The sequence below is a fragment of the Haemaphysalis longicornis genome, unplaced genomic scaffold (genome assembly GCF_048455015.1).
Source record: "Haemaphysalis longicornis isolate Haplotype H1 unplaced genomic scaffold, Haemaphysalis longicornis Haplotype H1 scaffold_7, whole genome shotgun sequence".
NCBI classification, from domain to species: Eukaryota; Metazoa; Arthropoda; class Arachnida; order Ixodida; family Ixodidae; genus Haemaphysalis; species Haemaphysalis longicornis.
The window spans coordinates 144582402-144594626 of NW_027526422.1; the positions used below are offsets into that span (position 1 = coordinate 144582402).

Below are 12225 nucleotides of genomic sequence, written 5' to 3' on the forward strand. Positions count from 1 at the left end.
ACTTTCTCTTGTCTTGAATTTGCCTCCCATAGGCGGTATAATAATTGCCCCTGTTATCAACGTGGACCACGGACATGGAGGACAAAAAGAAAAATCCCCAACACGCAGCCTATAAGGTCTCCATTGAAACACGCAGCTCTCACTATGCGCCCAAAGGGATCATAAGCGGCGAATCTACGCGAAGTACGCGCTGCACGAGACTGATGCCCCAGCTACCGGAATGCTCTCAGGCCAGAGATCGGAATGGGGCTAGTTGGTTTTTGACTCCGAACATTGCTGCCTCCAGGCGCCTACATCGCTGAGATAGCTGTAGACGGCGCAGGTGATCATTGGAACAACGAGGAGCCTTCAGGTGTGTGAACAACGTCAGAAACAACAAGATTGGCTTGATTTATGCATTGACTATGAGATTTAACGCCCCAACTCCGCGCAGCTGAATAGGCGAAGGCCTTTGGAATAACTTTGACCACTTGGGGATCTTTAACTTTCCCCAAATCTTGAACACACAGTTGTTTTCGCTTTTTGCCTCCATCATAAAAGCGACTGCCGTGTTGGGAATTTAATCCGCGTCTTTCAACTCACCGGAATAACGTCTTATCCACTGAACAAGTGCGGCTGTAAAAACACGAAACATGCTTCGCCAGCTTCGCAACAAGTGAGAATGTAGTGGTGGCGATCAACAATTGGTTTTATGCTTTAAGCAGCTCGAGAACGCTTTTTGTGGAGCCAGATGCGAACGTGAAACACGCGAGCATTCCGCAGTTGTTTCTACCTAAATCATAAAATATGGTTTTTCCTGCGAATTATATTTCCTTCATTGTGAAATATTTCCTCTACAATAGAGCTGTTATTGCCAGCACTAGCGTTAATTTCAGTGGTCTGGCCAGAAATTTCTCTCTTTACACTTAACTCGAGACTCCGATCATCCCAATACATTCAGCGTATTTCACGACTTCGAGTTATTCAGAGATGGCTGTTTTCGAATGTGTTGCAGTGTTTATCAATATGTGGTTTGTGCTCCTGCCAACAATTCTTACAGAATAAAACTATAATACCGAGCGTGCGTACTGTACTGTGATGTATAGACATCGATTTCAGCACTGAAAGTGGTTCACGTACCAAATGAACGTATGCGGTGCTGACAGAGAGAACATAAACGGTAGGTAGGTCTTACCACACCGCAAAAAAACACTTTTCGTATTGTTGCACGTTTCCTTTTTTAATATTGGAATATAATACTTCATTATTTCACACACAGAGTCAGACAAAGCGCATGGGAAGAACTTTCTAGGCCTGTGAAAAAAAAGCTCCAAGAAAAGAAGGGACAGTGCAACCTAGGAAGGTGACTGCATAACAGACGCAAATCTCTATTTGACCAACTACCTCAATACAATCGGCACGTGCTAGATATTAAAACTGCTGCCACTGGGATTACTGTTTGGTCGGAATGGACTGCTAAACTGCTCCACCAGAAAGTTTTGCCAACAACTCCACTCGTGTCGTGGGCACGTGAACAATAAAATGAACCGAATGCTTGCAAACTTGTCACTTGAGCCGTTTACCGAAGTTCACACAACCTAAACCATAGTGTACGTGTTTAAAAGCTGCCCATGCCAGCCAATCCAAACCCATGACCATTCAGAATTCATAAAGCCAATGAACGACTGCAGTGCCTACTCCCCCTTGACTTCTACCTAATGAAACTCCATGCGTAGGTCTATTCTCAGTGCTTGCCTGCATCACGCCAGCAGAGCCACGTGCCATGCCACACTAAAGCAGCATTGACCCCACGTACAACCGCCCCGCAGTCTCGCAAGAAATGGCGTAACCCAAAACCACATGGGAACTGCCCTCCGTCTTGCAAGGCAAACCACTTATTGTGTGCATGGTGGCCAGATCGGTGTTTGAAAAGGCTGGTTTCGGAGCCTTTAATAGTAGAGTTGTAACAGAAGGGACGCACACTGAAAACTTTGCTTCGGGTGAAATGCACAATGTTCCTCGGTACTACGCTGGTACAAAGAAAACCAGTTGCTTTTGGCCTGCGTAGCTACGAGAAAGTGATTCCACGGCTCCCACAGGAGGCATTTATCAAAGAGGAGAGCGTGCTCACCAATTTTTTTAAACAAGAAAGAGGGCGCGGTTTGGCCATTGCTACGGACATTGTGCAGGTCAACGCACACAAAATCAAAAGACATGACTACTGAAGTGCGCCGTCTCAATTCCAGGCTGTTTTTTTCTTTCTACCATAACAATCGCAACTCACGCTTGCCACAGCAGTAGGTCATATGCACACTTGTCGCGTGCTTGGTCTACTGCATTAAGCCATTTTTATTTTTAACATTATTTGACGCCAGGTGGCAAAATGAATGGACTGTCCGAGGAAGTGCATTTCCAGTGTATAGTCGAAGCAGTATCTTGGATGCCAGGGCTTTCAAGAACACCGGCATATATATTGTGCTCGACAGGACAGAACATTACTTTCTGTGTGGACTGCAAAGGTGCCTGCAGCGACAACACTGCTGGGTCAGACGATGAATTTGGCAGCAGTGATGGTGAAGATACAGATTCTTAAGTGAGGGGCCATTAGGCCTAAAGTAAAGGTTGTCATTCAACTTTTAGGTCATGTTTAGGAGATGTATTGTAATAAATCCAACCCGCAACTTGCTTGCGCTTTCGATGCTGAAAACTTTTCTGGGGAAATTTACATCGCGTAAAAATTGCACAACTAAACTTCCTTGACTTCTTCAAAAAAGTGGTGTCATCTTGAGAGTTACTATGCTACATTTTTCCTCAAGGTGACTGCACACAATCCTAATATTCAGGTGAGGCGAATTGTATCTGCCACCTTAACTTGCACTTGAGATGCACTTGATATGGGCTGGGAAATGAACTGCACGCGCATAGTGAATAACATTTATGATGGAAGGCTATACAGTTAAGAGAAAGGACATGTTGTGCATGTTTATGTTGAGCGCTGTAAATCCACCCGGAAACTTTTGCATTCACCGCAGACAAATTACTTCACTGCACCACCCATTAGGAATTGCTTTACCTCTATTGTTTTGCATATTTTGTTGTTAAACGCCACAGCTTTCTGTGATGTCCTGGGGCCATTAAAGTAAACAAAAGAAAGGAATTATTTAACTCATACATGAAGAAAAACTTGTTCAGAACTGCTACAACACGAGCATGCTCAGGAACTCCCGACACGCTGCGGTGTCTGGTAGAACGTCCCGCCATTCCTTGTCGCAATGAGAGCCTACATGGAAACGGCCATAGACTTCATGCACAGCGCTCGTGTTTGCAGTGGCCCTCTTGATGGTTGGCCCCCCCTCTGGAGAAAGATCCCCCCACTCACCCTGTGGTGGTAGCTGTCGGTGCGGTCCAGGGCTGTCGAAAGGCCTTTGCGGGCATTACTAAACAGAGGAAACAAAGAAGGAGATCACTGCCCTGCCCCTCTTCTGCTGATCCAAAAGCCACAAGATACGGCAAGGGTACGATAATTACCTGCACATGACATGAAGTCAAACATGACCAACTAGACAATGTCCTGAGGCACGGCCCCTGAAGCTATCGCCATCTCCCGAAACGTTTGTACTGCAGGGGGGAGGGGGGGGGGGGGCGGGGTGCCACCCGCTGGCCCCAGAATCAGCATGGTGACAGATGTCACAATTGGGCTGTTGCTACACGCTCATGCCGCACAGCAAGAGTGGGAGATGAGTGCTACTGGAAGGCTAAAGGTGAACAGTTAGATCCCGAAAAAATCTCTGACATTCAAATTTAAATCACGGTTCTTACGTGGTAACCGTCGATATTCCTGAGCCAGAGGTTGATTCTGCGCTGGGGAACCGATTAGGTTTGACCACCCGATGGCTTTAGTGTCTGAAATCTCTCGCACGCGAATATGCTTTGTATATTATAATAAGAAAAAAATGTCACAGAGCAACGAACTGACCCTGTGACCACAGCACCTTGCCCACGGGGCTATAGAAACAAATAAACACTCCAACCAATTATCACGGGCATATGTCGGCAGCGCAGTGACAACTTACATCCTGACCGGCGCCTCAGTGATTTCAGGAGTGCGCAGGGCAAGGCGGCGCTTTTCTCCAACCTTAACACGACACGGCACTGCAACAGAGAAAAGGGCAGCACGTTCGAGCAAGCATTCCCATTTTGTTGCTAGCGAAGCACGCAGTTCAAACCTGCTTTTGAGAGAAAAAGCAATGAAGTGCGCCAATAATGCGGTAATGCGGACTAGAGCGTTTGTAGCTGACCATGGGCACACTAATAAGATGCCAAAACCTATCCTGAGTTCACTGCCTCAAGCTTTACACACTACACCTAACACGTTATACATTACACATTACACAAAATATTCTTCGGGTTTTTCTGTGCGTTCGTTTGGATGTAGGAACATGAAGGGGCTGGCAGAGAGGTTAAAGAACATACAGGGCCGAGCCACCAACCGAAACTAACAAGTTACTCAAGTTACTGAATGCACAGTAATGCACGGAGTGACTCATTTTAGTTTGCTCAAATGTTAACGGTAGGAGAGTGAAAGTAAGATGCGTTCTACTTTTACCAAAAGCTTGCGTGTATAGACTCCATCAGAAACATTCCGCAACTGGCCAACAACAAATGGCCAGCAGCAACATCTGGATAATAACAAGCACTCAATATTTAGAGCTCCTCATACTTCCTTTGGAGCCAGCCACAGATAAAAGCACTAAGTAATCGCTGCCCACTCTGCGGAAATCCCACACCTTTTAGGCCTCTGAAATGCGCAATCGGAGGGAGCAAATCATCACCACAATAGAAACCGTTATACCAGGCATTTTTTACAGACCCTGGCCCTTTGTACGACTTCTGCCGAGGGCGCTGACACCAGGCACTAGTTATGCACGTGCCCTTTCCTGAACGCAGCGAGATTACGGTGCCTTTGTGTGACAGGCCTCCATTTTGGGGTAACCCCCACACTTTACCAATGGCTCTTGGGTTCCCACAACACTCTTTTCTTGTGCACCTCCGGGATACAAGAGTAAATTCGTATTTTTACGGCCGTTACGCCAAAGGGCATATTATCGTAAAGAAAAAAATGGCCGCATAACTGGTCACTGCGCTGCAAATGTCGTCTAAAGAAGATAGTCTTCTGCCCATCTTGACAGGCAAATTCCTCTCCTTTGTTTTCCGCCCCTCCTCCTCAAGCTCTTACCCTCCCGTCTTGCTCTACTCATGATAAACACGGTGAATGTTTGCCCCAGGCAACTCAATTTCGTCGTGTTCCACTGCACACACGCCCTCTACTACAATTTTTCGTTCCTGTTGAACTTCTTGGAAGGCCACCACGTGTCTTGACTCGGCATTGTTGGTATTTTTAGTGAAAACATTTATCACAACGCAGATTTGTTTAAAATATAGATTCCCTCCTATGGGAAATATAAAGCGCATCTTATCAAGTGCTAAGAACACCGCCTAGTACCACTTACGCAATGAGGTTTCGCTTGACGTATGCATAATGTTTTCTTATTTGCTGAACAATGCCGACAAGTATTATGAAGTTTTTTTCCAGATTCTTGAGTTTCTAAAATATTATGCCTATATAAACATATTTTTAAACAATTCTATTATTACCTTTTTCCTGGAAGGCTTAATCGAATGAGAGACATGTGGACATACAGACAGACCAAAAGTTTCAGGTTTAAAGTACTACAATAAAGACTATTGTCTTCAAAAATCTCACCGGTAGAGAAGGGTGCAAGTGGGACGAGTGGAGGCAAGGTGGGGAGGCTGCACCACTCGTCAGAGTGGTGGTGCGGCTCGATAGAGCTACCCCGTCGGCTTCCCCCATGCGGCTGGCTGCTGGCTTTTTTCTTGATGCCTCCCATGAGACGCAGGCTGGACCAGCGGTGCTTCATGCCGGCCCTGTTGCGCTGCCGCATTGGTGACCCGATGCACTCACCCAACATCTTCAGGCACGACGTGTGGACGTTTATCCCGCAGTCTGCATTGATGACACGCACCACTCAGGACAACTCTCTTTGGACGCTGTACCCAGGTGCAACTCGAAATAACAACAGAAGTTGCCTCTCCGTCTTATCATCAATACCAACTATTCCTCAGAACGGTACAGAGACTGCTTTGAGTATTTTCATGCAAGAAACGAATCCTTTCTGTGATTTTTTGGCTTTTTATGCCTATACGTTACTTATAAATCAACGCAGCGATGATAAACATAATTTTTTGGCTTTTTATGTCTATGCGTTACCTATACATCAACGCAGCGACGATAAATAAACTTGCAAAAAAAGCACAAAATTTGACACAATAGTCGCAATCTCATTTCAAACCGCACTCACACATTGATATCACGAGTCAGTTGATTCAATGTAGTTATACCCTACATGAGTTCTTGCAGTTTTAATTCGTACCCAGCTCGAGTCCATACTGGTCAACCCAAGCAGAAATTCACAAATACTAGTGTCCTACTAGAAAGTTTCGCAACCATCTGCAACAAACAAAAACATAGAAGTTTCGCACAAGACTCTCACAATTTTCTGACTATGCCCCACTCTGTTTTCGCGGTCGCTTTGTTTTCCTGCATTTCCCTTTTTTACACAGCGTACTAAAAATGTGATTTGAACACCAGGAATTGCGTAGTAAAATAACGAAATAAAGAATTTCAGTAGGATGTGAGCGTTGTGTTATTTTTTTCCTCGGGAAAAGGTTCACACGCCCCGTGAGAAGTCAAGCAGGGCAATTAGACAGGCTGGCAAGGTGATACTTCTTCAATACCTTACGCAAAAGCATGAGCAGTATCAAGACTATCTCTATATATTGTCCTACTTGCGTCACTGCGTCATTTTATAGACCTTTCACATCGACCAGTGGAGCCGACCTTAAGCGGGGGGCATCAGCCCCGCATTAGGCATGACTGGCCTTGACACGGGGTGATTTCGGTTTCCGCCGTAGGCTGCCACGGTGCTCAGAGAAGTGCCCCTTTAGAAAATGTGGTACTCACGGATTCAACAGCTGTGATCGGGTCGTTAAGGTGTGGGGGGAATCGCCTTGATAGTCTCACTGGCGGCAACTTCAGAAAACCTGTCCGCGTGTGCGGACATTGTGCGGGCAGCGGACAATCCACCGCTTTGCGCACAGTGAGCGCAACACGGACACCAGTCTGTGCTAGATCACCTGTCTCCAACCGAAACATTTTGTTCCAACAACATCGGCATGGGTGACTTTTTCAGAGAGCCCCGGAAGACTCTTAGCAAGCATAGTGTAGTTTACACACTTCTGCTTCGGCACCCTTGTTTTAATGCAGGCCTCCTGTTGAGTTTACGCGCCGCGTTCGTGTCGACAGGGAGAAACGAGTTCGCCTGGCTATTTAAGTTTGCCGATCTAAGCGGTCACTTCCAGATCCTTTAAAGTGTTTGCTAGCGCATGTTATCTTTGCCACGGGCTAGACTATCTCGTCTCGCTTTACCTAAAATGCCTCAAATGCCTTTCATCGCACCTCCGACGCTTGCGGAGCGCCGCCATCGGGTGATGCAGCTACCCCATTCCGCGTACTCGTGATTCGCATACAAACCTGGCTTCAGTAAGTATAGAATGTGTTTCGCCGCAGTGCACGCCTGTATTATGCACGTTGACGCCACCAGAGCTAAGACACAGTTGTAGTTGGCTCGCGCCATAGTCTGGAGCTTCGACGTTATTTCCAACTCTGTAACATTCTGTGTGCGCCCCAATCCGTACGTGGTCATGAGATAAAAGTGTGGTAACCAGCAGCCCTAAGCCATTTCATTTACATCAGGGGTCCACAACCTTTCGAAGTGGATGGCCAAGATGCATGAAACTGAAACTAGGAAGCCAGATGGAAAATTGGGGAAGGGGCGGAGGACTTTCTTTTGAAAGGTTCAAAGAAAGGAAGTGCTGACCCTGTCTGGCTAAGCGGGAAGATAGGCTGCAATGCCAACTGGAAGCGATCTTGTCTTGTTCCTGTTTAACCACATGCGAGGTTAAAATTGCCATGTAAGCCTTAACATAGGAAGTTCCAAGCGAAAGGTGGTTCTCACGTCATGCTAGCGCCTAAGGTTGTATACTATAGACATAGATGGTTGGTTTGTACGTAGACATGCAAAAGAATTCCGCGAAAAGGTTACGAAACGCGTGAACAGAGGCTTAGGCGACGGGCGCCAGTCAGAACAGCGCCTGTTTATGGGCCAGTTTACGGGAATAAGTAGTTTCTGAAGATAATCACACAATATCTAGTGATTATCAGAAGATAATCCCACAATCACACAATATGCACAGCGACACTTAGAAACAATTGCCAAATTGCCCACAAGGTAGCCGCGGCGCTCACCGATGCGCTCCAGCCACATAGAAGGCCTCGGCGAGACACGTGCTCTTAAAAGCCAGAACTGGCGGTTGACCTCACACCTTCCATAATATCTGCACCGAGGACTGTGCTCTTTGAACCATGTATAGACCATTTACAGTGAGCCGTTAGGACCGCCAAAACGAGACAAGGTTTCCGCAGCAGCCGCTACAGTGGCCTTTAGGGCATGTGAGTTTCGGTTTTGCACCGTTGACTGCCATGGTCCGCTGAACGTTTCGTAGTTCATAAAATATAAAAAGAGCCATATTCTAGTACTTTCGACGCAGTCGTAGCTCATACAGGTCGCTCCGACATGAAAAAAACGTTCCGGAAAGCACTCCAATGTACGAAAACACGCGTAAGCCCTGGCTCGCCGCTGAGCATTCACTTTGAACAGTTAGGATCTCCTACGTACACCAGGCGTGCCCCGCTTATTTCAAATCAGAAGAGGTGTGAAAAAAGCAAAGAAAAAACACATGCAATTATTCATTACAACTGGGTCTTAGAACTTAAATTCCATGTTTCAGCCTGCAGTGAGTATCACACCTCTTGTAAAAGACACCCTCGAAGACATCATTACCTGTGAAATCTTGATCGATACATTTTGTTGTGCAAGTCATATTAGGGCTGAATCGTAATATTCGTTAGATTTGCAGCGTACACTGACGCATGTGCCACGACTGTAAACGTGCCACAATAGGAAAGTTGGCAACTTAGCTCTGAGTAATTAAATCCTACATAGGTTTCCAGCCGGCGGATTGACTGCATGTTTATCGCAGCTGAGCCATTAGGTCAGGAATAAATTAAATTTACTGTTGCAAATTTGACAAAATATTACTACATAAAAAGATAATTGAAAATATTAACTACACGGTGACCAAAAATTCATCTTATATGTCGCCAAATCAATTTTATAATGTATAATACAAGAAAAGCGAACTAAATTTCCCCTTCTACGGCATCATTTTCCCGTCCGGGGAAAAATTTCATGTGCTGAAAAACCTTGCTCAGTCGATTTGAGGGATTAAAGATCTCCGCTGACGCCCTAAGTAGCACTCGGGATTTGCGCAGGAGGGCGCTTACCGTTAAATGCCTCTAGTATGCGACTTTTCCTTCCACTGCATGGCCTATACGGAAGTTCGAACATCTGTGTTCACAACATCAAGGTAGCGCACACGGAATAGGCAACAACTGAAAACGTGGAACAGGTGCATCATGACTCGTCAGCTGGCAATTAATGCTGAGCGCTGCAGCTTTCTCATCGCACGCCGAAACATGAAAGCGTGAAGGACAAACATACAACTTCAACCGCCATGCAGGGTCATTTTTTTTCCACATCCCTTCGTAGTCATCGAATAGCGCCTCCACACCCAACCATTTTGGCGCACGCCAGCTGGAAAGGAAAACTCAAACAGGATTCAGACAGATATTATTACCGACAGAATTCCGTCATACTGGGTAACGTTACCGCCATAAGCTTTACTGCTGTAAGAAAGTACATAGAAATGATAACACTAAAGTCATCGGACAATTTTACAATGGGTGAAACGCGTGACCAGGAATCTACGGACGCCAACCAAAACTGAGACGACATGTGCAATATTTAATTATCAAGCAATGGCTGAAACATAAAAAATCTCGTAGCGATTTTTGATATCTGATTGTTTTGCTTGTAATTTTTTAATTTAGGGGGTTTATTGGTTTTTTTTTTTCATAACGCCGTTCTCATTCGACTGTCGCGTGTATAGCGGCTTGTGTTGATATTGTCACGAAGCCAACGACGACGCAGCTCTCTTCGAGGAAAACAAGTTAATTGGAGCGAAGTTGTGCTCCTCTAACAACTCAAAGAACATAGGCGGCGAAGCAGCAGTCAACAAACGGACGTGCGAAGGCGAGCGTCGGCGACTCGAAAGCCCCGGTATCTGCTCTGCGGGAATTTATCACTCGGCGCGAGGGTTTCTCGAATAGTCGAATTGTATCCAGAACACTGTAGATCAACGAAGATTATTCTAGGCTGTTCACGTTAGTTAGGAACGCTCTCCCTATCAGAAGAGATAGCTCATGCGGCACAGAAAGAAAGAACGGAACACGCGCCTCTTTTGGAACACAGACAACACCGATAACACAGATCGGCGCAGCCGGGCTGCAAAACGAATGCACGAATAAATAAACCTAATGCATGGTTGCTGGCATTACCCCTCTCTAAAAGTGCATCAACCAGACGATAACATGAGCGACAGTCCGAACAAATAAAAAATAAATGTTCGTCATCGTGCGTAGAAAGGTTTTAAACCAACCACGTGGACGAATTTGTGCCGCGGGCGTCGTCGTGATGTTCCGGAATCACCATCGGGGATCACCTCGTAGGTAAGGTGGCCAACACGTTATAGAATCCGGTAGGTTCCGAAGTACCGTCGTTGAAGCTTCTCACTGAGTCCACGTCTTCGGATGGGAGTCCAAACCCACAAACCATCCCCTGGGTGGTACTCACAGTCTTGGCGCCGGAGGTTGTGGCGCCTCGCTTCTACCAGGTGTTGGTCCATTGTGCGAACTCGAGCGAGCTGGCGGGCCTCCTCTGCACGCTGAACGTATCCTTGGACGTCAACGTTGAGGTTATCGTCTTCCACGTGGGGAAGCATGGCGTCAAACATCGTAGTCGGCCGTCATCCGTAGACAACCTCGAATGGTGTCATCTGCGTAGTTTCCTGGATAGCCATGTTGTACGCAAACGTGACATACGGGAAGACTTCGCTCCAAGTCATGTTCAACGTAGACGTACAGAGACAGCATATCCGCGATCGTCTTGTTCAGACGTTCCGTAAGTCCGTTCGTTTGGGGGTGGTACGCCGTGGTTCTTCGGTGATCCGGGTTGCTGTAGCATAAGATACCTTGCATGAGTTCTACAGTGAAGGCCGTTGCGCGGTCCGTGATTAGGATTTCAGGGGCCCTACGTCGGAGCAAAACTTGGTTTATGAAGAACTTGGCAACTTCTTGTGCAGTCCCCCTCCGAAGAGCGGCGGTCTCTGCGTAACGCGTCATGTAGTCTGTTGTTACGATAATCCACTTGTTCTCTGATTGTGACTTAGGCAACGGGCCCAGAAGGTCCATTCCAATCTGTTGGATGGGCTTCGATGGGCCGGCGATCGGCTCCAGAAGTCGGTGGGTCTAGTCGGTGGCATTTTTCGTCGCTGGCAGTTATGGCAGCTGAGGAAGTAGCGGGTGACGTCGTAAGCAAGGAAGGGCCAGAAGTACTTCGCCTTGACTTTTCGAACAGTGCCAGCTGTGCCGAGTTGTCCTGAAGGCGGGTCGTCGTGGCATGCTTCCAAAATTTTGTTACGAAGGTACGTAGGGATGAAAAGAAGATAATTCGTTCTTGTTCCGGGGATGACATTCTTCTTTACGAGGACAGAGTTTCGCAGGCTGAATGCTCGTAAGTTCCGTTTGAAGACCCTAGGCACGGCGCCGCTTTGTCCTTCGAGGTAGTCGATCATTACCCGTAACTCTCTGTCGACACGCTTCTGGGCAGCTTGTCGCTCTCCGTCACGACTCCGAAGAATGCGCTGTCTTCGTCGAGTCGAAGTCACGCCGTGGTGGGTCGACGCGGGGGAGAGACCGGCAGTCGGCATAGGAATGTTTCGTCCGGGCTTTATTGACACTGTAACGTCGAATTCTTGCAGGCGCAAGCTCCATACCCAGACGGCCAGAGGGGTCCTTCAAATTGGCGAGCGAACACAGCGCACTGTGGTCTGTCACAACCTTGAACAGTCTTTTATACATGTATGAAGCCTAACAAGGACGTGGGAGCAATCCAGGAACCAGTGACAAACATACACGTATGTGCGAAA

At 46.9% G+C, this 12225-nt stretch overlaps 1 protein-coding gene across 3 annotated transcripts in view; it reads right to left on the bottom strand.

The window, feature by feature from the left end:
* The window catches only part of LOC144147096 (uncharacterized), a 393394-nt gene that overhangs the window by 257882 nt on the left and 123287 nt on the right, over nucleotides 1–12225 (bottom strand). For all 3 annotated transcript variants that reach the window (XM_077679154.1, XM_077679153.1, XM_077679155.1), the window contains 3 exons: nucleotides 5744–6004; nucleotides 4053–4131; nucleotides 3359–3416 (listed from right to left, as the gene is read on the bottom strand). In XM_077679154.1, the coding sequence (XP_077535280.1) occupies nucleotides 3359–3416; nucleotides 4053–4131; nucleotides 5744–6004 (398 nt within the window). The remainder of the gene's footprint in view (nucleotides 1–3358; nucleotides 3417–4052; nucleotides 4132–5743; nucleotides 6005–12225) is intronic.